Source organism: Megachile rotundata, chromosome 10 (genome assembly GCF_050947335.1).
Source record: "Megachile rotundata isolate GNS110a chromosome 10, iyMegRotu1, whole genome shotgun sequence".
NCBI lineage: Eukaryota > Metazoa > Arthropoda > Insecta > Hymenoptera > Megachilidae > Megachile > Megachile rotundata.
In genome coordinates this window covers 11,186,740-11,211,955 of record NC_134992.1, presented here as the reverse complement: position 1 = coordinate 11,211,955, position 25,216 = coordinate 11,186,740, and the positions used below count along the sequence as shown (strand labels likewise).

The 25,216-nt window shown below is 30.5% G+C and overlaps 4 protein-coding genes across 8 annotated transcripts; 2 read left to right on the top strand and 2 right to left on the bottom strand.

Moving 5' to 3' along the window:
- Positions 1-382: 382 nt before the first annotated feature.
- RpS13 (ribosomal protein S13) lies at positions 383-1,489 on the bottom strand. Its single transcript, XM_003700315.3, has 3 exons — positions 1,360-1,489; positions 819-946; positions 383-728 (listed from the first exon to the last, which is right to left on the bottom strand). The coding sequence occupies exons 1-3, from the start codon at positions 1,380-1,382 to the stop codon at positions 424-426; spliced, it is 456 nt and encodes a 151-aa protein (XP_003700363.1). The 5' UTR covers positions 1,383-1,489; the 3' UTR covers positions 383-423.
- A 1,987-nt stretch (positions 1,490-3,476) lies between these two features.
- On the top strand, positions 3,477-18,553 carry PHRF1 (PHD and ring finger domains 1). 3 transcript variants are annotated; one of them, XM_012298643.2, is made up of 16 exons: positions 3,480-3,781; positions 5,288-5,445; positions 5,525-5,599; positions 5,744-5,807; positions 5,887-6,224; positions 6,323-6,553; positions 6,646-6,806; positions 6,896-7,409; positions 7,551-7,792; positions 8,096-8,740; positions 8,833-9,811; positions 9,883-12,963; positions 13,111-13,653; positions 13,807-13,935; positions 14,097-14,227; positions 14,412-18,553. In XM_012298643.2, exons 2-16 carry the CDS (start codon positions 5,329-5,331, stop codon positions 14,428-14,430), a joined length of 7,269 nt encoding a protein of 2,422 aa, XP_012154033.2. In that variant the 5' UTR covers positions 3,480-3,781; positions 5,288-5,328; the 3' UTR covers positions 14,431-18,553. The 3 variants fall into 3 exon arrangements, with proteins under 3 accessions (XP_012154032.2, XP_012154033.2, XP_003700397.3); XM_012298642.2 differs by having other exon boundaries at positions 3,477-3,781; positions 9,883-13,569; XM_003700349.3 differs by having other exon boundaries at positions 9,883-13,653.
- A 280-nt stretch (positions 18,554-18,833) lies between these two features.
- On the top strand, positions 18,834-21,289 carry LOC100882545 (CCA tRNA nucleotidyltransferase 1, mitochondrial). 3 transcript variants are annotated; one of them, XM_003700350.3, is made up of 6 exons: positions 18,834-19,159; positions 19,427-19,736; positions 19,820-20,096; positions 20,206-20,400; positions 20,505-20,864; positions 20,964-21,289. In XM_003700350.3, the coding sequence occupies exons 1-6, from the start codon at positions 19,106-19,108 to the stop codon at positions 21,148-21,150; spliced, it is 1,383 nt and encodes a 460-aa protein (XP_003700398.3). In that variant the 5' UTR covers positions 18,834-19,105; the 3' UTR covers positions 21,151-21,289. The 3 variants fall into 3 exon arrangements, with proteins under 3 accessions (XP_003700398.3, XP_012154036.2, XP_076392383.1); XM_012298646.2 differs by having other exon boundaries at positions 18,835-19,159; positions 19,591-19,736; XM_076536268.1 differs by lacking the exon at positions 18,834-19,159 and having other exon boundaries at positions 19,421-19,492; positions 19,591-19,736.
- A 120-nt stretch (positions 21,290-21,409) lies between these two features.
- TfIIA-L (transcription factor IIA L) lies at positions 21,410-24,711 on the bottom strand. Its single transcript, XM_003700316.3, has 7 exons — positions 24,368-24,711; positions 23,553-23,763; positions 23,073-23,375; positions 22,761-22,963; positions 22,521-22,664; positions 22,336-22,425; positions 21,410-22,169 (listed from the first exon to the last, which is right to left on the bottom strand). The coding sequence occupies exons 1-7, from the start codon at positions 24,389-24,391 to the stop codon at positions 22,062-22,064; spliced, it is 1,083 nt and encodes a 360-aa protein (XP_003700364.1). The 5' UTR covers positions 24,392-24,711; the 3' UTR covers positions 21,410-22,061.
- Between the last annotated feature and the right edge of the window lie 505 nt (positions 24,712-25,216).

The window sequence follows — 25,216 nt, the reverse complement described above, 5'->3', positions numbered from 1 at the left end:
TTCGTGGACCTGGCATCGACCTAACTAGACCTTAAAAATTTATACGTCAACCTAACCTAACTACGACATTACTATATATGCTAATGAACTTCCTCATGCGTGGATGTGATGAAATAAATTTTTATAACAAAGTTATAATTCTGATTATTAAATTCTATTTTTTGTATATTTTATTATTTCCATTCCTCAGTTTTCTATTGTAACAAAGTATTGAAATACATATCTGGGACAAAACTATAATATTTAAATAGCAATATATTTTTTTGATACATTAATTAATTCTTACACTAATTCTTCTCAAGCCGGTTTTTGTAAATTCGCTTTAGAAAGAAGTTGGATAAGATGAATAAAGATTTGAAATGAAATGTAATAAAAACAAATGTTATTTAAATTCTTATTTTATTAAGAAATATGAGAAAGTATTTAAGCGACGAGAGCACTGGCAGTAGAACTCTCGTATTTCCAGTTAGCTGGAAGTGTTCCTTTCGACTTGTAGTATCTAGCAAGTCTGTGAATTCTGGACTCAACAAGAATCAATCTAAATTTGCTGTCTTTGTCTTTCCTATTTCTCTCCAAATGTTTCCTGATAGCCACTGCTTTTTTGATCAAATAGTAAAGATCCTCTGGTAAGTCTGGAGCAAGACCCATGCTTTTAACAATCCTGAGAATCTTATTTCCAGTACGGAAACGGACTTGAGCCACTCCATGAGAATCTCGCAATATTACTCCTGAAAATTGTTATTAGTTTTCAATAATTATTATTAACATCAACTTTTACTATTAATTTAAGAAAGTAACTGTACACAAAAAGTATTTACCAATCTGTGATGGTGTGTGTCCCTTTTTAGCTAGCTTGTAAATTAATTCTTTACAATCCTCCGGTGTCAATTTTAGCCATGTTGGGACACTGCGTCTATATGGTAACGCTGACTGGGATATACCCTTACTACAACAAAATAAATTTCAAGTATTAAGATCTGCTTTCACTTAATTTTGAAACCTAATAATTCAGCTGGTACATAAACTGTTACAATAGTACATAGAACGTTTTGAGGTTATGTTTGAAGTGTAGAGTAAAACGTTCTACAAAAAACTAAATTATTTATTATTTCTATACGTCAAACTATAAAATCTTAATTAAAATATGTGAGAATATACACAATATAACTTAACAGATTTATTTTTTAACACTTTAAATAAACAACACGTGGCTCGCAATGATACGTTTATTTTATAACTTTCGCGAAATATATGTAAAAATTTATGTCACAGCGAAAAAAAATATAAAAAAGACATAAAGGAAAAGACTTTTAAAAAGATTTATAACAATAAATTATTGTATAATTTAATTTATTTTACCCAGGTGCGTGCATACGACCCATGTTTCCACAGTTTTCTTCCACAAAAGACAGCAGCGCTCTTTTGGCTCAATTGGCAGATAGTAAAACTACATTCGAACTAACATTCTTTCACGACTAATTGTATCCTTTGCTAAAATGTAAAATAATTTAATGCAATTTCAAATCATATTATTTTTTAAATTATACTACGAAATATGATTTGCATATACTTTAAAATATATAAAATAGAAATGTACAATTTGATAGGAAATATCGGATGCGTCTACTGATGTTTCTGATGCCAATATTGGCGTTCGCGCTACGTAATAAAGCATAATTTAATTATTTAACGAATAATAAAATATTTCTTTTAAAATTTTTCAATAACAACATTCAGGTTATATTGTATTGTATTTTATTTTTTCAATTTCTCTGGAAATTGGTTACAATTTATTCTTAATTTGTACAGTCTCTCTATATCTCTCCTTCTTGCTCACACACTTTCCCATCTATGTTTCATCCCAGTCACTCCAGTCTCCTCTGCTTTCTTTCTTTTCACTTATCTCAATTATTCTATTTCCTTACACTAACACATTACTTTAAAATATAGTATAACTTAATTGCAATAAGAATTTGTTTTTTTAAAACAAATTGTGTAATATACATAAAAAAATATATTTTTTTATAAAACTTTATTTATTAAATTATGTTTCTTATACAATAAAAAAATGTATTACATATCATTAATATGCTGAATTATATTTCTGACTCTTCCACGACTTCTATTTCATCTCTGTAAGAATTATGCAGCATCACACCTAGAAATTAATATTAATATTAATTTTTCATTATTAGAATTAGCAAATAATGTATACAGATTATCTTCACATGTTGGTGATAACCTATAATAAAAATGACGACGTGTCATAATTATTTCAAACATCACCATTATTTTTTTTACTATAGCAAACTAATATTGAGAATCAATGATAAAGCACTGAATCTGAATTAGTTTGCATAATTTTTAACATATAAAGCAATGGGTTATGCACACCAAATACATTAGTAAACCTAATGCTGAGTACATATTGTTTCAAAAATTACATACCTAAAAGAAATAAATGAAAAGCACGTGGCTTGTATTGAAATGTTTGGTTTCAAATTTTCATATAAATGAAATATATATGTATGCAGATTTATACTGTAATATTGTCAAAGATATGTATATAAAATTAAATTTCACAATATCTTAGTACATAAAACCCAATTTTTGCATACTAGTTTTAAGAAAAAGGTACATATATTAGGTATAATTTCGACTTACTATGTAATAACAGTTAGAATAACGGAACACGACCGAACCAGTCGCCGCTTCTAAGCGTACGAAGGTTAGAGACTATTGTACCGAAAGCCCTTGCGTCGACCATAGTATAAGTAAAATCAAGATGTGGAACACCAGTGGATGGTAGAAATCCCAACCTTAAAAGACCGCCATAATGTTCATTGAGCATTGAAGAAACCTTTTGTTTCTAACAGCGCCATATTCCAATTTCGTACTTGTATAGAATAGTGGGGTTTGGAATAGAATTTTATTGTTAAATGTTAAATATTAAATATTAACAGTATATTGGCACTATATATTGGTGAAGAGCATTTTGAACTTAGTCGAGATACACGAAAAAAATGCAGTCATTTGTGTTGAGGACTATAGTAAAATCACGTATGTTCTAATTTAATACATATTAACACACTAAATTAGCATTAATAAAGTTTTAAAAGTATTAATAAAAGCATTTCAATTGAGTAAAAAATGGTTTTATGTAATTAATGTAAAGTTAATTTTGACTAAGTTGTTATTTCAGATATTAATAATTCTTACAATAATTAATATAGAATTATCTAAAAACTAATTAATAATTATTTGTTGATAATATAATTATACAACGAATAATTAATCTGATGATACCAATTAAAAATCGATATTATTATCTTTTTAAGAAAAACGTACGAATATAACATATATCATAAAATCAGAAGTTAAATCTACTGCTTTTCGTGAACTTCCGGCGGATGCTTACGAAGAATTCAAGTAACCGTCTAAAAAATGTTAATGCTGTACATATAAAAAATTGTACAATAAAACATTGTAGTTGTACAAATATTTTTTAAAGTAAATTACTATTTATTTTGTGTGAGGAATTATAAAATAAATAGTTTTGTGAGCGTTTAGTTTAACAACGAGAAAATAACGCAACGTCGCGAACGGCGTCGGCAGCCAAAATGTCGGCAGTTTTTCAACGTTAAGCGTACCCTCTGTCAACATTTATAAATCTCTATTGAAATCAACATCGAATCAACCAGTAATTGAATCATTGATGATGTATGATCGATATTAGATCCCCATGATACAGTGAAAAATCGGAATCTTCAGAATTTGAAAGGTAAATTGACGTTTTCTAGGTTCTTGCTCGTATAGCTCGGACCTCGTCCCTTTCTCTCAATGTATTTTAGTTAAAAATGTAAAAAATTCGTTGTTAAGGTCCTTCCATTAATTCGAAACTGAAGTTAATATTAAAGAAATGTCGTCAACTTGTATTGGAGATTAAAATTATGAAGTTGAAAATATTTTGGAGGAAATGAAATTAGTGATGTGGTTATATACAGTGACTCACAAAGTATTTCAATGAATTTGTAGTATGTAATTGTATTCAGTTTTGGAACATTTTTAATAACTATATTGTCTGAACTGTAAGTCAGACCTACTATTTTTAATTTATTTTAAAATGCAATAAGTTTGATATACCATATAAATAACATTGTACCAACATTATGTATTATAATTACATATGTAATTTAGCTGTGTATATCGCTGATTTTTATTTTACTTCAATCTGTTATAATATTAAGTCTTGTTTCCCTTAAATTGATCTGTATTTTATCATCAGTTTGATAAATTCTTTGTTATATTTAAGAAATTTTCAAATAATTATGGTTTTCATTATTTCAGATATTGTGTACAAACAATTTAATTATATCTTTAACTACACAATAGTTGTAACGATCAACAATGTATTATGTGTATCTATTAAAACTTGTTTTCTAACAATGTAATACATGTTAGATTAAATTTATATTAGTTATTGTATGTGCAATTTTGTCTCGAAAGATGATTAAAATTTTGTCATAAAAATTTGCTATTGAGTGAGCCTTTATGTTTGTTGACAGTTGTTTGTTATTTGTTCATAATAATTTGTTCATAATAGAGTATAAATATATGACATAGATTTGAAATTCGATCTTTTATGATCCTGAGTTGTGGTCACTTACAAAATAATAATGTATTATCAACACCAAATTGGACCATAGGTGCAAAATGAATTTTTGTTTGCCTATATATTTATGTAGCTACACATATTTGTGTAGCATCGTACATAATATCATCACTAAATATAAATGCTTCAACTTATATTTGCTTTACTTTATCATTTAATGTATAATAAATTCTATCATCCATATGACGAAATAACAATAGGGTACAGAGATTAGACATTCATAATATATTTTTTGTTCATTCAAATGTGCAAGACAACTATGGTTTTATTTGATGCTGAGTATATTTTTAATTTTATTTCAACTTATTTATGTATTGTAGTAATGAACGTGATTTGGTAATGTTTACAAATTAATTTATAAGAATATTATTATAGCAGTAAGAAATTTTCAATTAGATATGTAATATTTCAATTTGAATCTATGAAATGTCATTGTTCTTAACTCTTTGTGGGCAGATATTAAGTCATGTGGATTCAGAATTGAATTATCAGTATATTGATGTAATATTACAAAAGTCTGTGAACCGCTGATTTAAAATATCAAGTTATAGTATAAATATAATTATTACTAGAATATGAATAATTGGTTTGAAATATGTTTTTAATTATGTGTAGGACATGTGACAAGACAGGTATGAGTTTACAAAGAAGTTAAAATGTCTAGTGACAACGATCAGATTCCTCTGCCTGGTAAGCGGAAGAAACTTGTCATACATGATAGTAATGATAGTGATGAATCTATAGTTCAATCTCACAGAAGGAAAAGGACCTCTGTATGTATAAATTATTTTTAATTAAGCATCATAATCATGTATTTACATTGTAAGCATTCATTTATTCTATATTTTTCAGAAAGTTATTAGTGAAGGTGAAAGTAGTGACGATGATAGTGATATTCAAGGACCTGTTCTTCGCAGACCAACTCATGTAAACCTTGTTATAATATTAAAAACTTTTTAAAGTGTGATTTTAGTTTAGAAATGGATTTTTTCATATTATTTAAAAGTTCTTCTATATAAAATTTCACTTATCATTATATGTTCATTATATAAAAAACTTTTTATTTTTCAGAGGGTTATTATAAATGACGAATCAAATTATGATACTAGCAGTTCAGAGTCTAGCAAGCAATTTGGTTAGTTGATAGATATTTATTAATTAAAGATTTGCATTAAAATGTTATGAATATTAGAAGTTTTAAATTGATTTTTTAGGGGAAAGTAGCGAAAGTTCGGAATCACAATCAGACTGTAGCAGTTCATCAGAATTAGGAAACAAGTCTCTTTACAGACGAAAGTTTCTTGGCAAACCAAAATCTAAAAAACCTCCAAAAATTGTATCTGATACAGATTCAGACAGTAGCGATGAACACCTAGAGAAATGCCCAATTTGTCTACTTCCCTTTAGAAAACAGCAGATAGGAACTCCTGCTTCCTGCGAACATTGTTTTTGTTTGGAATGTTTAATTGAATGGAGTAAAAATGTAAATACCTGCCCAGTAGATCGACAAACTTTTGCAGTAATTCATGTTAAAGATAAACTTGGTGGCCAGGTATGTGGTACAAAGTTAAATTTTAAATAATAATCATTTACGAAGTCGGTTAACTTAAGTCAATAATATTTAATAGTATCACTTTCTTAATTGTATAGATTATTAAATGTGTACCAGTGGAAGTTACTCCTCGCGAAGAAGAAAGTCTAGATGATCTTACATTTTGTGAAGTTTGTCATCAAAGCGATAGGGAAGATCGTATGCTTCTTTGTGATGGTTGTGATTGTGGTTACCATTTGGAATGTTTGAATCCTCCTTTAGATGAAGTTCCTGTTGAAGAGTGGTTTTGTCCCGAGTGTTCACAAAACAGTCAAAGCGATGCAGAAGCTGTAAGATTTGTATTATATGACGTCATCTCAGTTATTTTATTTAAATACCAAAAGAATTATATTCATATATTTTTTTTAATGTTTCATTCTAGGTGGAAATTGATGTGGATGAAATCCCAGATTTAATGGAAGAAGCTCGTACGCTTGGTGTTTCTTATGGACGATCTTATCGCAACAATTTGATCCAAGACTCTTTCCGAAGAATTATACCTCGTACTAGACATACTGAACGTGTTAGAGCTAACATTCTCAGGTATTACTCAAATTTAAGAAAAAGTAATTTAAATTCAACTTTAAATAAAAATTAGTATAATGTAACTCATAAAATAAAATTATTTACAGGAGAAACAGAGTGGATGATAATTTACAATTATCTCATCAATTAAGACTTGATCCAAACCAACCTTCTACTTCAGGTTTGGAGTCTCTTGGAGATAACAGTCAAAGTCGGTCTTCAAGTAACACCTCCAGTTCTAGAGGTCGAAATTGTTCAAATAAACATTCTCGAAAATCACAAAAATCTCGAAGAAGTAGAAGTAGTTCAAGTGACTCTAGCGATGTAAGTGTTTCTAGAAATTCGCAAAGAAGAGTTGGCGATAAAAGTGATGCTGGGAACTCTGGTACTAAAAAATCCAGAAGAAAAAGTAGTAGCAAAAGAAAAAGTAGTACGAAAAAAAGTGGAAGTAGAACTAAATCAAGAAAATCTGGAAGATCTAAGAAATCATCTAACCGGGGTACACTGTTAAGAGAAGTTAGAATTACAGAGCGTAATGAAAACGGGGAAGAAGAAGAGATTATAACATATGTGAAAGTGGCTTCAGTTGGGCCGCGAAAAAGAAAAACAAAAAGAAGAAAGGTATTTTAATGCTCCTTGACGAAGACTCTTTTTTACTTTTGATACAAAATTATAATTTTTGCGAAATAAACTGTTGTATTTATCTTATTTATATTAACCTCCTCATTAAACATCATAAAAATACGTCTTTTCTTTTTATAGAGAAGACGGTTCAGAAGACAAGCTAGAACTGTGTCCAGTGTTTTAGCTAATACCAAAAAAAGACTTGCAAGTTCTTTGGGTATTTGTAAGCCAGTTAAAGGTGTTCCCGCTTTACTGCCTAGTGTTAAAAACCGTGTAGTTTTAACGGAAAGATCCGCGTTGACTATTTCTAGATATAATGCTGGAATTTCAAGGCTTAGCTTACTTGGAGATGGTTTAAATCTGGATTACAGTCCTCCAGGGTAAATGCAGTATTATATTGCTAACAGTTAAACATAGTATGAGGTTGTAAGGAAAGTTCTGCGTAGAATTCTTTTCAAAAATATTTAATTTTATCAATAGTAAATATCAATGATAACTATATTGTAGACTAAACTTATTATTTGATAAAATGAAATATTTTTGGAATAGAAGGAAATTCTACCATTTTTTATAATATACATCTCGTTATAATTGGAGAAATACATTTATGTATATATCTGTATACTGAAGTGTTTTTGTGCTAAATTAGAATTAACTAAATTTTTCATATCTACTGTTTGTAGATCAGAGACGGAAGATTATCACACAAGTGTTGGTCCTACCATAACCGTTCAAAGACGCTCTGTGATTTCTTCCCGAAGACATCTACATCTAAAAAGTATTGCTAGTCCACAACAATCACAAATTGATCTTTTAACAAGCATAATAAGTGACCAAGAAATTTGGCATTCAAAAAATAATAATGTAACTTTAAAAGCTAATGGTCTCATTGTGAATGAAAAGAAAGAAGATGTCGACGATTTGAAGAAAGGAAAGCTAGAAGAAAAAAGCGTGATTAAAACAGAAGAAATAGTATCTACAGAAGACAGAGTTACTGGAACTGATGCTCCGTTAGAAATTTCCGGAATTAAACCAGAGCTAATTACACAGGCTCCAATGTATAACAATCCTTGTGGGGGAGGAAACAGAGGCAATTTCAGAGGTGGCTACAGGGATAATGCAAGGCATAGTCACGGTGGACAGAACTACGGTAGAGATTCTTTACCTGGAAGTGGAAGGCACAGTTATGGAGGAAGTGGAGGTAATTTTGGAAGAGATTTTGGACCACCTGCATTTTATAATCCAAATTTTGAACACTGTGGGCCTCCAATGTTCGGAGGCAATCCTCCGTTTAGAAATCGCAACCCTCAACACTTCAGAAACGAAAGGTATTAATTATAATTTCAAAAGAAAATATTGACTGCTATTTTTTTATTTGTTTTACTCAACAAATATTAATTATAATTTATCAAATTCACAGATTCCGCTTCATGCCTCCAGGAAGACCTCCATTTGCTTTCGGTGAAGGTTTTGAACATCACTCCTTTCCCGAAAGATTTGGTCGTCCTAGATCTCCTCAAGCTTCTCTCGAGCGTCCTCAAAATAATATGCCAGTAAATCTACCAGAAGACACTCCAAGAAATGACACTGCAGAACAACAGTCGCAAGATAGTGAAAATACTTCAGTCAGACAAGAGGAAGATTGTGATATTTATTGTGACATTGAAACAAAGTCAGATGGAGAACTTCAGGATCAACAAAATGGTTCCATGGCTTTGTTACCACCTCCAGAACCACCATCAGGACTCCTAGATTTTGAAGAAAATTCAAGAAGTGAAAAAGACAGTGACCAAGAATTAGTTATCGATGATAGTCAAAAAGAAGACACTCCGAAAAATGATAAGTATGATCCTTTTTCCGTGGACAGTGACAGTGACAGTGAAACGAAGAAAAACGAGGAAGAAACAGAATCAAAAAATGAAAGTCAGACATCGAAGACTGTAGCACAACCTGAAGTTCTGGATCCATCGCTTCGTTTGTCAGTTTACGACGATGAAGAAGAAGAGGATTCTCAAGCAGACTGTCCAAACTTCTCCATTTATTCTTCGCAAACAATTGACGTAGCACGACATACCGAACAACAATTATCACAGCAAATCGGACCTCTCGAACCACCACCGCTTCCGCCTTCGATTCCAGATGATGATGATGTTATTGTCGGTGATGTTCAAGCTTGCGATCTTGCTGACATTCCAGAACCGTCTGATCCATACGTTGAAGCTTTGCGGAAGGAAAGACAAACTTTGAGTAAAATCCCGCCAAAGAAAATTTCTCATGATAGCAGAGGCAAGATTACCTTCAAAATTGGTACTAAATTGAAGATCAACAATAGATTGCTAGGACTGCAAGAAGAAGAAGAAGACAAAGAGAGTGACGATGAGAAGAAAAAGGAACCTGAGGTAAGCAACAAGTCATTCTTGCAGTACATTTTAATTATAATAAATTCACTTATGTGATTTTATTTTTATAGCCAGCAAAAGAAGAAGAAACGTCTGTTGATCGTGATGAAGAAAGGAAAAAAATTGCCAAGAGTAAACTCGAGGAAGAACTTGAATCAAAAGAAGAAGAAAAGGAATTAGAAAAATCATTATCGTCTGTAAATCCGCCTCCAGTTGAAGAGGAAGATGTGATTGAACAACAAACAGAAAAAGAGTGTTTAGAAGTATCCAAAGTTGATACGCTAAAAGTTAATTTGAATGAAGTTGTTTCTGCAGAAGTAACTGAGTTATCGCCAAAAAATGTAGAGAACAAATTAAACAGTGAGTGTATACCGAAAGAAGATGTTGAAAAGTTAACACCACTTCTTGAAACATCGAAGATCAATGACAAAGAAGAAAGTTCAATGAAAATTTCGAAATCGGATGAGAAACATGAGGAAGCAAAAATTAAGGATGTAGATGATTTAGAGAGCGAAAAAGACGACAAAGAACAACGTCATGGCGGTGAAGAAGAAGAGGAGGAAGAGGAAGATGAGGAGGAAGAAGAAGAGGAAGAAGAGGAAGAGATTTCAATGGGAAGATTTCCCATTGAAAAAGACAAATCTGACAAAAAAAGTACTGTCGAAGAAGACGCTAATAAGCAAACATGGGAATCAGATGGAGCCTATACTCCGTGCAAAGATGAACTCCCTTTGAAGGAATCAAAATCTTCTTCCGAACAAATGTCACATATGGAAAGTGGTTTAGAACCAATTACGCCCACGAAAGATAAACCTGACGATTTGGATAGTTGCAGAACGCCTGTAGATTATAACGCTTTAGGTACTGAAGCTATTTCTGAGACGGATGAAGCAATTAATTTTGAAGATGAACTCACTTTATTAAGTTTGAGAAAGGAGAAGGAAATGGAGGATGGAGAAATCGTTGAAGAAAAGAGTACTAAAGAAGGCGAGAAACCTGAAAATGACAAAGAAGATGACAAGAAACGGAAAAAGAAAGAGAAGAAAGAAAAAAGTAAGGAGACAGAGAAGAATAAAGAAAATATTGCTTCAGAAAATCAAGTAGCATGGAAGAAACTTTCTAAAAGTACAAAAGAGAGATCTTATAGGGATAAAGAGAAGCGATCAAAATCAAAGGAGAAAGAGAAACCGAAGAAAAAGAAGGAAGTGGTTAAGAAGAAAGAAAAGAGGAAAGAATTACCCAGATATGATGTTAGAAAAATAGTTGCTGAAAGACCTTCGAGACCAAGAAAAGACGAATATGGAAGAGATATCAGAGAGAAATCAAGGCAAAGAAGCAGATCTAGAAGTTGTAGTTCATCCAAACGTTCTAGATCGTATTCCAAACTTCGATCCAGAAGCAGATCTAGGACTAGATTACAAAGATCATGGTCAAGGGACCGTAGATCATACTCAAAATCTCTTTCAAGAAGAAGATCGCTTTCTCGAGGAAGACGTAAGTCGCCCAAAAGACGATCAACTTCCAGAAAAAGATCTTCTTCAAGGAAACGATCGCTGTCCAGAAGAAGATCGAGGTCGGTTTCCAGAAAGAGAAGGTCATTGTCTCGAAGAAGATCTAGAAGATCTATCTCGAGGTCCAGAAGATCCCTTTCAAGGACTAGACAAAGAAGATCCGTATCGAGATCCAGGAGATCTTTATCCAGATCACGCGACAGGCGCAAGGATAAGAAGAAATATAAGTCTCGAAGTCGATCAAGGAACCGCAAGCGGTCTCGATCAAAATCACCCCGTAAATCTTCGAAATCTAAGGAGAGGAAACATTCGAAACGAAAAGCACAAAGCAGGTCGAGATCCAAAGCAGGTTCTTGCTCAAGGAATTGGGAACAAGTTGACAAAATTGTGGAACCAGACTTCGCAAGAGAAAGGGAGGAAAGAGAATCCTGGAGTGCTCAATGGACACCTTCTTGGTCAAGATCCAGATCCAAAACGCCACAGCATGTACAACAAGATGCAATTGCATCCAGGGAATGGTCTCCAATGATGGAAAATGTTGCAGTTCCGCCAAAAAATTTGACTGTAATTTTAACCAATAAAGAAGCTATTAAGAAGAAAAAGAAAGAACGTCGAAAGGATAGTAAAAAGGGGAAAGATGAAAAAAAGAGAAAGGGGAAGAGAAATAGAACTCCTCCACCATCAAAAGAAGTGTTCGCCAGTGGAGACAATATTTTGGTCAGTGTGTGTTTCAACAAGGATAATGAGAATGACCAAACGGGAGTTCCAGAATTTCCAGAAACGATTCCTTTGATTCCTCCTCTGAAACGACGTCGTAGGGAATCCTTACAGGCAGAGCCTCCAAAGCGTTCAAAGAAAGAGAAGTCAAAGGATAAGCGGTCCAAATCTCCAAAGCCTAAAAAAGACAAAAAGAAGAAATCTAAAGCAGCTGAAATAGCGGCCACGAAGAAACCAGTAGCCGTGATTGATCTGGATCAATCTCCGTTCAGAGAACAGACACCATCGCCAAGAGACGTGATAGTCCTCAGTGATGACGATGACAAACAAATTCAGCAAATCACACCAGATCAGTGTCAGCCTTCACAAAATTCTCCACCGCGAGAACAGTTTGTTTCTCAAGGTCCAAAAACACCTCCTGAACCACAAATAAAATTCTCAATAAATAAACAAACCAACAACTTACGACCATCAATGTTGAATCCCCTTTTGGATGAGGAGGAAGAAGAAGAGATGGATGAAAGGGTTGAAGAAGAATTAGAGATGAGAGCACAAGAAGAATTGGAATTAAGATTGAAAATTGGACCGAATACCCCTCCTGAACCTCCAACTTCTCCTCCAACTAGTCCAGATGCTTATGATCCATTTGATCCAACAAAATCTAGGTCACCAACACCAGATGCCAGCCAAGAAGCAAATTCCGGCGATGAAAGAAGGAGGTCCCCAAGGAAACACGACTCTGTTGATGGAAATATCCTTGAAGAGGAAAACATCCAGTCGCAGGAAAGGCAGAGCCAAGAGAAGCAGCTGGAGAAGCCTAAAATTATTTCTATGGTGACAATTAAAAGAGCTTCTCCACAACGGGATGATGCGAATGAAAATGAAAACAATAAGGATATAGCAGTTTCAACTGGGAATTTAGAGGTACAACAGAATCAACAAAATGTACAAAATCAAAATAATCCTTTCGCGGTGATGAATCCTGTACTGGCTACGGTAGCTGCAGCAGTACAAAGAAGTGGTGTATTCAATACGTCCAATTCAAACAATAGCCAACGTAACTTGTTACAGCCAAATAGAATCTCACCAAGTAATCAACAAAAGCAGCGTTCAGGGGATCGTTCTCAAGCACCTGCAGTGTTTGTGAACACTGGAAAGCAAAGAGGATCAAAATCTGGTCAGACAAAAACGAATGGACAGAATGGCAATGATGCAGGTACGGAAACAACAGACAACGTGGATATGTCTTCTCCTTATTCGCCTGGCTCAACTCTTAGCGATGGTATTTTCGATCCACCGAGTCCTACGGCTTATAATTCACCTGGAGCTGGAACCGGTGGTGGTGGAACAGGGCCTGTTAGTGGATCCCAACCTATTAAAAACAGCAGTTCGAAAACAGCAAAGCCCACTGATAAGAAAGACGCTTTCGATGCACTTTTTGGTGCTATGCCAGTTACGAAGACTACCAGTAAACCAAGCAAAACCAAAAAGTCTGAGAAGGATAAGAAGAAAAAGTCCACAAATCCAAAAGTAGGTGTCAGAATGGATGAAAATCAGCTACAAATATTGGATGATCTTCCAAGTTCTGCTGTTGAAATGCAAGTCAAGGATAAGGTTTGATTTTCATGCAAATTTATTACAATGTTTAATCAAATTTCAATTTTAAAGCTATCATGATAACATAGATTTTTGTAAGATCATTAAGTTTGAAAATTATCCAATGTTCATTTTATTTTGAGTTATTCATAATTACTTATTGTTATGTAGTTCCTAAAGAAATTAAATCGCCAAGAACGAGTGGTGGAAGAAGTAAAGTTGGTCTTGAAGCCTCATTATACAAAAAAACATGTTACAAAGGAAGAATACAAGGATATTATGCGTAAAGCAGTACCCAAGGTATATTAATGATAGTTATTGCCTGACTACATTATAGATATAACAGTTATAAACTTTTTACATATTATTGCAGAATATATCAAATTTATTAGAGTACTTTTCATATTAAATGTGACCTGCTTATTTTTGATAAATGTTATTTATGTTTATTTTTGTATTAGATATGTCACAATAAGACAGGAGAAATCAATCCGAAGAAAATCGCCCATTTAATTGAAGCTTACGTTAGAAAATGCAGAAATAGTAAGAAAAAAACTACTGAGAGTTCCTCTACGAAGGCCTCTAAACCCACGTAAGTGTTACCAAATTTTTATTTATTTTTTATTTTTATATCAACTTCATATTAAATATATGTTAGTATTATTACACAAATGCAAAATTAAAAGAAAGTATTTTTTTCTAATTTTTTTAATTTTATGTTAATCAAGTTCAAAAAGGAGTTACGACTAAAATAAATGTAACTTTATTTGTTATAGAAAAATTTTGTGGAGTTGATCACGAGTCAGCTAGGTGTCTGTTCAATTCCCTTCAATTTTGTAGTTCAGACGATCGTCGTGCTCGATAAGCGGTGAGTGAGCTTCGAGACAGCTAGTCTCCACTTCGATGATGCGATGTATCTTATATTCTCTGTAAATACGTAATTAATTCATTGATTGGTCGATTGATTGATTGGTCGATTGGTTGCTTGCTTGCTTGATTGATTGATTGATTGGTTGATCGATTAACTTCTAAGAATACCATTGATTATTTATATAAACGATACCCTTTGTCTCATCAGGAAGTCTAAGTGTCTCTACGGAAGATCCATTATTTACAAAACATTGTGTTCGTTCTCTCTCTTTCTGACTCTTTCTCCCCGCTCCTTTTTTCTCTCTCTTTGTCTTTTTTTTACTTTAATTTTCACAAAATTTAAATTTATTCAATTGATACTTGATTAGTATTTCATATATGTGAAATTTATCACAACCTGTGATTTTTGTTAAAGTATATGGAGTTAAATTTTATACATTTTAATGATTGATTAAAGATTAGATTATTTTTTTTTTTTTGTAAATATATCCAAACTTTAAAATAAACTAAAATAAATCATTGAATAAAATTTTGTGTACAAAAAAGACAAACATGGTAGATGACCCATGTTTCCTATGGCTTATTAACATTTTGAATTTATTTACAATTTATAATTTCGTATTTTTAAATTATTACCCATTCATTTCTTTATTTGGTTGATTCATACATTTATGGAACTTCAGAGACTAATCATTATTATTTGCAATTTACTATTTACAAATTGTCGAACACGTTAAGAAAGCATATGACTGAATTTTTTATTAAATTTTTTATGAGCAATATATTATAAAAATTCATCAAATATCAGAAATTGTATAATTAGATTTTCTAAGAAAAGATATATATAAATGTCATAAACAACAATATTTAATACTGGTATGCATTACCACTGTTCATATTAGTATGCAATTGATATTTTAACAGTTATTTATTGAAACGATAAAATGTTAGCCTTTATTTTTTAATTTTTATTAGTAAGAAAAACGCATTGATATTCATGATAGGTGTATTTATAATACATGAGGATATTACATACCGTAAATTGACACTTTGGCTTTTCCGCAGAGACTTGTCATTCTCGTATTTTTTAATGCACATGTAAAAATGCTTAAATGCCGCGTTTCAGACATATTGTAATTTCACTCTTTCTATAGAGTTGGACATTATTCGAATAAATTGCTGTTATCATTAGACTCTTCATATTATCAATACTATCGCATCTACTAGTACTGTATTATTAAAACTATTATATGTATTATTAATATATGTGTAATTATTTGAACGAATTTCTAGATCATTTTTTATTTATTTTTAAGTTCATCCATTGATCTGGTTTGAATGAATGAAATTGTGTTTGAATAAATATGGCAGTTCAATTACTTTTTAAAATGAAATTAGAAAAACTTAATTAAATCTGACATAATTTATAAATATTGAATTTAAATGTTTAATAAATATGATACAAATTAGATTACAAAATTTTGCAAGTTACATGAAAATAATGTACAATACAAAACAAGTTGCTTTAAAAGTTGTTAGCAGTAAAATGAAAATATGAATATTGTAAATTTTCTATAAATTGTCTTCAACTGATTTATCTGAAAAAATTAAAAGCAGTAATTAGTCAAATTGGTGAAGAAACATACTGAGTGCTATATAAGTGCTTTAGTCATTGAATCTTATTCGAATAAAGACTGTCCAACTCTAGGTGTTGTATAGCCATAAAATATGAATGAAAGTGAACAAGATGGAATGAATGGAAATTAATTTTAAGACATAGATTTTGTCTCGTGAAATTGTAAAGTAAAAACTTTTGAAAGAGTAGATACTACTCAGAACTGTATCAAATTTGATTGGCCAAAATTTGTCCAATCATATTCCAATCATGGCCAATTGTATTTCTCTAATATTGAACGGATAATGTTCGATTCTTTTCACGAGTAGAAAAAATAAGAATAGTTGCAGTCTTTTTTAAGTTTAAATTAATTAAAAAACATTATCTGTTAGCATTACAATACTAGCAATGTTTAATTATAATTAATAACTGCATTACATTATATTGTACTTAAGTTTGAATTTAACCTTCAATGGTTGAACAAAGCAGTTCAATGAAAATATGAGTTAAAACAAATGTGATTTTTAAATTCAATTTTAAAAAATAAGAAATAATCACTGAACTATGATACAAAAAGATCAATAAACAATTATAAAGAAATAAATTCCCATGCCCTACGACTTACTTGACTTGTCCATGATTATTATTTGGAGTGTTTCTTACTGCCATTCGCATGGCTTATTACAATATTAGAACCAAGTTGATATATGTATTACTAGGTTAGATGAATTATAATGTTTGAAGAAGAGATTAACTTTCAATTTAATCAAATATTTTTAGCAGCTAGATTTCAGTGTTATTGGGTTTATTATACCATGTATCTAGGAATATAGGGATAGAGTATACAATTGCAGGATGAAGCCATAAAACTGCCATTGGGTGCACCACCAAATTGAAAATTTAGAACTTTTGAATTTTAAAATTTGTAAATTAAAAATTTTTAAATTTGATGTTTCTAAATTGCTAAGCTTAAAAATCTAAATTTTTAAAATAGTGGTGCATGTGTAAAAAAAAGGTTTACTTGCTATTAACTTAAAAATGTGTTTTAATCGGTAGTTCATAATTTCTCGTAATTGGCGGTACAGACATGCGCAAAACAGTAACCAATTAAATGTAGGCATCAATTACTAAGATCTCCTTTTTATGTTGTTTTCACTCTTATGAATAATCCAAACTTACAGATCATCCCTATATTTCTATGCTCGTGGTTTATACACATGTAACTGATTTATTATGCATAAATGTCTATACAAACGGCTCATTTAATAGCCTACTTACAGTGATGAAATTAATAGTATGGGATAAAATGTATTATCAGTTATTCATTCAACGAGAGATCATATTCAATTCGTGTATCGTGGTTATTTTCAATTGACTCTTCACCAATTAGTGAACGCCGTCGTCATATATACAATAAACAAAATAATCATTAAATGAATAAGTAGAAAAAGTAAAGATGCAGAAAGTACACAAAATAAAAGATTACCAATATATATATGTATACATATATATATTTGTTGTCACGAAGGTCATAAAGGCGCACGCGCGTTACTCTTGGTTACGAAGTGACATGCGCAGGACGAACGAAAACACGTCGTGTGATGAGCATGATTTCCTTTTGAATGAATAACTAAATAAATAAATTAAATTTATCTTCTCAGTTTATTTTGATACTTTCTTTCCATCGAAAAATTTAACAGAATGTCTTCATTGTTTTGTTATACAAAAGATACTTGTATTTAGTTGCTGTAATTAACATTATACTGTTTTCTACCTTTCTTTTCTAGCTTCCTTTAAAGTCCTTACATAATATTTATCAAATTACTTTTCAAATTATTTATTAATATCATGTTACAGTAATTTATTAAACAACATTCAATTTGGTTATGTAGAATACTAATATGTAAGTGATTATAATAGGTAAAAAAATATTCTGACGTATCGTGTTTAAATTAAAAATGATTAAATCAGAAATCGCGCTCACACTCCCTTTTCCTGGAAAAAGATGGCGCTTGCACAAGCACTTCATGAAGACATGTAGCAATTGTATATATATTCCAGAGATATTCGAAAGTAATATGGGCACAGATTTGTGATGATGTACATAATGAATAAAAAAATTGAAGCAGTTATTGAAAAACAAAAAATACAGATTAATGATGTAGTATAATAAATGTTAAAGAATCGAACAAAAAATATCCCTAGGTCAGTAAATTTTTATACGTTTTATCCTAATAAGCCAGAAATTAGGATGCGAAAAATAATTAAACTTACTTAACAAACGATATTCAAAACTCGAATGATCACGAACGCAGTTTGTGAAAATTAAGCACGGATAGTAATGTGTGTGTCAGTGTATGCGTGTGAAATTTTTGTACTAAATAATAATGTATATACAATGAAGGGAGAAATAAAGAATTTATTATCGAAAAACTTATAATTGAATTATTTAATTTGTAGTTCAACACTTTATTTGAAATTAAATTGTTACTCTAATTTCGTTCCATATTGTAAACAACGCTGTAAAATCCTTCCTATTGAACGTGAAAATATATTTTATAAATATTTTATCATCGCAATACGTTCTGTTCGTCAGTTGTAATAATTTTTATTTCCTACATTTATGTATTTTATGAACATTACAATTACAAATTACAAAAATTGAGTATTTTATTATTTTATATACGTACATTTATATTACCATCGATTGTTGTTGGTTTATTTTTCCCACCATATAAATGACCACAAAAGTAAAAGTCAGCTGTAGAGAGATAGCATACTTAAGAATAGAAATTTCCCTAGAAATATATACACAGTAGCATCCGCGTGACAGCACATCTCTTCTTTATCGCACCATAAATTCTTTCTTGCAAAGTTGAAAACGGATATTATTTTGGTGACATTCAAATCTGTTATTGAATACATAGAATAAGTTAATAAATTGAATAGTATACTAATAGAATATTTATAGATATGTATTAAATAATGTTGAAAGTTTTTCGCTACGTAAATTTCTCTACTTCAAATCAGTTTATAAGAGTAAGTATGTATTTAAAGATATATCTTTCGTTAGAATTTTAGGTTAACTTTATAAAATTGTGAAATTGTGAAATTTTTTAAGTCATACGTTCTACTTTATTGAATCATAATAAATTATAACTAATTAATTATATTGAGATAAGAATCATTAGTTATTATTTGTTTACTTCTTGGTTGTATTTATATATTACAAATAAAAAGTACTGCTTATATTATAGTGTTATATTATAACATTCCTGTAACTTATATAATTTAATTTTTATAAAGGGTCAAAACACTTGGCACAAAGTCATAATGAAAGATGAACTGATCCCACCAAGCAGACCTGATCCAGTAATTAAAAAATTAGACAACCCTATATTTCATTCTTTATTTACACCTGAGCTTAATATCTTGGCAGAGTTATTTAAAAAACGTAATTATGAATTAAGGATTGCTGGTGGTGCCGTCAGAGATATTTTGATGGGTATAAAACCGGCGGATTTAGATTTTGCAACAGATGCTACTCCACAAGAAATGAAACGTATGTTTGAAGAAGAAAGTGTTAGAGTGCTTAATACCAATGGAGAAAAACATGGTAAATTGGAACCTGTTACAGTGTTCTTGTTCTTATTGAAACAAAATATGCAAAGACCATTGAATTCATTATAAATTTTTAAGGTACAATTACATCAAGAATAAATGATAAAGAAAATTTTGAAATAACCACACTCAGAATTGACAAAGAAACTAATGGTAGACACGCCCAAGTTGAATTTACAAAAAACTGGAAATTAGATGCTCTTCGTAGAGATCTTACAATAAATTCTATGTTCCTTGATCTTGAGGGAAAAATTTATGATTATTTTTTTGGTTATGATGATTTGCAGAGGAGGAAAATTGTTTTTGTTGGAAATGCATCACAAAGGATTAAAGAAGATTATGTTAGAATATTAAGGTATTCTTAATTAGCTTCTTAGAATATTTAACCAAGTTTAGTGATTAATATTTCAATACTGATGTGGTTCAAAATCAAATTTATAATCCTTTAAAACATCATTCTGTAGGTATTTTCGATTTTATGGAAGGATAGCAGAACAACCAGATTTACATGATGAAGAAACAATAACAGCAATCAAAGAAAATATACATGGTTTACAAGATATATCTGGTGAAAGAATTTGGAATGAATGGTCTAAAATTCTTACTGGAAATTATGTAAAAGAGCTAACTTTAAAGATGTTAGAATGTGGTATTGCTAGGTAATTTTATGTTAATAACAGTGGTGATAATAGATTTATTTAATAGAATATTCAATTGAATCATTTATAACTTTATTAATACTATGTAGCTAAATCTTTTTCAGGTATGTTGGTCTTCCAGAAGATCCAAATATAAAAAATTTTGAAGATGTTTGTGAAGCATCTAAGAAAAACAATATTGTTTTACGACCTATTACTTTTCTTGCTATGATGTTAAGAAATCAAAATGAAGTAATTCAACTACATAACAGACTAAAGCTTTCTGCATTTGAAAGGGACTTAGCATTCTTTCTAGTTCGGTTTTGGGAAGAAAATCCATCAGTAGATGCTTTGAAGTTTTATAAAAAGATTCTTGTTCATTGGAAAGGCAATATTCGTAATGGAAGAAGTTATATCTGTGAATTACTTTTATGCAAGCAGCAATATAATCTTGCTAAAGAACTGGAAAATACAGTAATACCTAGGTATATAAATAACTATTTAACACGTTTAAATATTACTTAGAATATTTTTGTATTAATACCATTGTAATTAGAATAGTAGATAAGATACTTTATTTTTAGATTTCCAGTTAGTGGAGATAAATTGAAAGAACATGTTAAAACAGCAAGGACAATAGGAATCATTATTAAAGAGTTGAAAAATATTTGGTTGGATAAAAATTTCAAAATGACCGCAGAAGAATTACTTCAAGAAGTACCCAGAATTGTTAGCGAATTAGAAGATAAATGTTGCTATAAAAAAAATTAAAAATTATTAATTGTAGAAACAAAATATATATTAAAATTGTATGGTATTTTCACTGCATTTTTATGTTTTTAGGACTTTGTGATATTGTACATAATATTTATTACAAATATGTTGATATTAAAAACATTAAATCAACTAATTTCGAGTACTTTTAAAAACATACACTAAAATTTAAAATTCTGATTTGTAAAAGGTATGAAAAGGGAAAAAATAATTATACATTATTTACAATGTATAATATTATAGAAAACATTCTATATTAAGGTTTTTAACAGTATAAGACACATTTATTTTTAAGAGCATCACATATTTATAGTAAATTGCAATTCCTTAAAATCTATTTACACGGTAAATTGATAATGTGAAAGAATATTCGCAAGGGACCCCTATTTAAAAAAATTTCTTCGTTATTTAACATTAAATTGTGCATTGAAACCATGATTATTCTATAATCCTTTTTTACGATTTAAACTAAACTAATAGTTTTCATGATTTTTAATTCCAAGTATGAAAATTTGCTTACTCCAGAAACAGAAGTTTTATTAAAGTACAAGGTAGAACTTTTAACACCTTGACTTTAAAATACAATTTCAACCCGTTTATAATTAAAATTTGCTTGTACTTTAAGTCTAGTAATTTATTATGTAAAATTACTCTCACATAAAACTAACGTTAATGAATCAATTGAATATTTCAGGATTTCAATGCATTTTTGATCCGACAAATAAAAACTTCAATTAAGCTTTAAAAACGATTTGAAAATAATGGTTAACTTCTCTGTTTCTTACAATCACTTTTTACTCAAAAGAAAATTTTAACTTTTCTTTCGGAATAAATTCAGAACGAAATCTGATACCAATTTCATGTGAACACATTATCAGGTTTACTTTTATAACTCTATATATTTACTTTTACCACTCCGCATCACCATTCATTTTCTGAAAAACATAATCCTTACCACTGAGGTTCATTATACCGTCTTTGAGGTAGAATTTCCATTTGTTTCTACTCCTTGTTATCTGAAAATAGATTTCCCGTTAATTAAAGTACTCAGTTACAAAAATTTACTGACTCTTTCGTCAATAAAAGAGACTATAGTTTTATTGAGAGATTTTTAAATAGTTTAGTATAAAAAATGCCTAGGATCAATCTAGAATCAAATGTTAAAATAAAATTAATAAATACCTTATCATATTGACAAACAACTACATTATCAGTATCAAAAAGATCTGCTGGGTCGTCATCCGTTACATCATCTTCCGAATTTAATGGTTCCTGAAAAATAAAAACCATGTTTTTAAATAAATAATACTTAATAAATTCTTGCATATAGAAAAAATTGAAAAGCTGAAGTAAAACGTTTTCAATACTTCTTCTCTTGCTGCAGCTTCATCATTTTCTTCTTCTTCTTTATCATCAAGATCTTCTTCTTCATCTTCGTTGTCTTCTTCTTCTTCTTCTTCATCATCATCTGATGAATCTCCAAGTGGACCATCTAACTGTGCTATGTTATTCTGTTTACAGTAATAAAAGTAATAAATTAATTTTTATTAAAGAAAAGAAATTAACAAACTAAATACATAAATCAATAAAACAACAAAATAAAATACCTGATTTTGAACAGGCCGTTGAGAGACATTATTTGCATTTTGTGTGACTACTTGAAGAGGCTGACTAACTTGGAGGGGTGCCAATGCTTGGCCCTGAAGTGTGGAATTGACATGCTGCTGGAGCAATGTGGAAGCCAGATTTGCTGGCAATCCTATTGCTGCTGAAATAACTGGACCCGTCAAAATTGTATGCAACTGATTACCTGAAAATAAATAGCAACATAAACTAGGTTGGTTGATTAATACAAAATCAAAGTTTCAATACCATTAATGCTCATATCAATATTAACACATAAAATTATTTTAATATACCTTGGATTGCAGATGCAGGAACCTGTATAGTTAGAATTCTTTGAGGAGCATCTGGTACACCTGTTTGTGGTGGTAATGTTATTTGAATAGGTACTTGTCGGTCCATCACTGCAGACGTCTGTGTCACTAACTGCTGCACTGGTGCACCAGTATGTTGCTGTATGCCAGTTGTAGTGGAATGGCATTGTGTCTGAGTTTGCGTTTGTTGAGGAGCCTGTTGTGATTGTTGTTGCTGCTGTTGTGTTGCTTGTTGAGGAGCTGAATTTCCTCCTGTTTGTTGTACAAAATGATTTCCTATATTTCCTAAAAATGGAAAACTGCATTAAACTTGTTGGGATAACTTATTTATGTTAATAAACTTTACATATTTGTCATAAATTTTTAACTTCAATGGTACTTGGAATTTTCTTACAGACTTAATATTTTACATATTGAATAAGTAATAAAAATATTCTCTTTTCAGAAACATAATTTACATACCTTTATTAACAGGCACAGCTTTGTGTGTATTTATTTGAGGAACCTGAGGCTCTGGAGGATCTGGATTTAGTTCAACAGCTTTACTAGACATTAATTTAGTTTCCCATATTTGTTTGAGCTCTTGTAGTACTTGTTCATCTACACCTTCGTCTATAAATGATTCTCTTACGCCTGATATAACATCCTCTATCACAGTATTATATAGTTTTAGCTGTAATCAACATGTACTTTATTTTAAAATTAAATTTTTTCTAATTCAAACTTCAAATTGCTCTATTTACTATAAACTTTTACATTCATTTCATCATCTTTCATATTGTATAATTTCATGATTTTATTTAAAGTAATTTCAATGTTCATTAATAAGACAAGCATAATCATTATTATTTATAACTAAGTTGAATAAATAATAATTATAGAAAAGTTAATACAATTAATGAAATTCAACAACATTACAATCAATTTTTAACCTAACTTTATTCAATAAAATCTTTAAGCGAATGTTATAAGAAAAATGATTCACGTAAAACTGTAAAAAATTTTCATTCATTTTCTCTCATTCATACAATTTTACAATTATAATATAATTTATAGATTTGTAACCTATAATAATTAAAATTTCATCAGTGATACATAAATAATTACAAATTTAATACAAGAAGTTTTAATTAAATTAAACAAAATCAAAAACGAAGATAAGTATAATGGTGATAACAAAAAAATAAGGTGATAAAAATCATCATTGTCGTCATCATGATGGTTATAATTAACAGTTCCTTTTATCATTGCTGCTTTCGTTCATACTTGCTACTCACCACACTTGTCTGACTGAGGGACATTGCGAGGATAATTCGTATTGTCTAATTACAAGAACAATATGAACAATCCAACGTATAAATCAGCCCCAGTTCAGAAGCCGATTCGTCGTAGCATCGCTCTTTTATATACTGTGGACACGTCTCCCATTCCACCTGACTCTAGCGTGAACCGAGAACAGCCATCTCAAAAAAAAATCAATGTATCCAACTTCATCGAACTAAAGTTTTACATATAACGTTGCAAAAGTTAGGGAATATCATTATTTACTACAGGAAAGAAATAATTTAGCTTAGTTTATTGGTTCTATGCAGGAAGATGGCGTCTGAACGACATTACCGCTCATTCTGCCCTAAGAGTAAAGAAATTATGAGAACTGAAATATGTAAATCTGCCTTTAAGTTTATTGCTACGTCGCACAATGTGTCGTTTGGCTAATCTAGTGAGACAAAAATCAATTAAGAAAATATCAATATTAATGTAAAAAACAATATGTAATGATCTGTTAATAGTATCTGAAGATGTAGTTTGACGCAACTGCTTCTACGAGCACCTTTTCCGCGCTTGTGATTTTTGACAATTGTCTTGTATCAGTATCCAATATTAATATTTGTGTATATGTAGTGTAATCTTCTATCATTCAAATGATTTTCACACTTGTCATATTTTGAAATAGCATTTTATTAATCATTTATACTTTTATACCTTTTTAAATGTTAGCATATAATTTAAATTCTATTTCACAATATAGGTAGAACTTTGACACAGTATACCACTTTATACAACGATCCCACTTCTTGTGTAGGTTAGATCAAGCTAGGTACGAGACCTAACCTAATACAAACTAA

Bases quoted from the DNA above. Each gene is read 5' to 3' on its own strand.
- RpS13 (XM_003700315.3), bottom strand. From the start codon at position 1,382: ATGGGTCGTATGCACGCACCTGG. The intron at 947-1,359 runs GTAAAATAAATT...ATTTTGTTGTAG, and splicing joins GGTCGTATGCACGCACCTGG to TAAGGGTATATCCCAGTCAG. The intron at 729-818 runs GTAAATACTTTT...AACAATTTTCAG, and splicing joins ACACACACCATCACAGATTG to GAGTAATATTGCGAGATTCT.
- LOC100882545 (XM_003700350.3), top strand. From the start codon at position 19,106: ATGTTGAAAGTTTTTCGCTACGTAAATTTCTCTACTTCAAATCAGTTT. The intron at 19,160-19,426 runs GTAAGTATGTAT...ATTTTTATAAAG, and splicing joins CTTCAAATCAGTTTATAAGA to GGTCAAAACACTTGGCACAA. The intron at 20,097-20,205 runs GTATTCTTAATT...ATCATTCTGTAG, and splicing joins GATTATGTTAGAATATTAAG to GTATTTTCGATTTTATGGAA.
- TfIIA-L (XM_003700316.3), bottom strand. From the start codon at position 24,391: ATGTCCCTCAGTCAGACAAGTGTG. The intron at 22,964-23,072 runs GTATATTAAAAT...ATTTATTTTCAG, and splicing joins TCCTGCATCTGCAATCCAAG to GTAATCAGTTGCATACAATT. The intron at 22,426-22,520 runs GTATTGAAAACG...TTTATTTTTCAG, and splicing joins AAGCTGCAGCAAGAGAAGAA to GAACCATTAAATTCGGAAGA.
- PHRF1 (XM_003700349.3), top strand. From the start codon at position 5,329: ATGTCTAGTGACAACGATCAGATTCCTCTGCCTGGTAAGCGGAAGAAA. The intron at 5,808-5,886 runs GTTAGTTGATAG...TTGATTTTTTAG, and splicing joins AGAGTCTAGCAAGCAATTTG to GGGAAAGTAGCGAAAGTTCG. The intron at 7,410-7,550 runs GTATTTTAATGC...TTCTTTTTATAG, and splicing joins GAAAAACAAAAAGAAGAAAG to AGAAGACGGTTCAGAAGACA.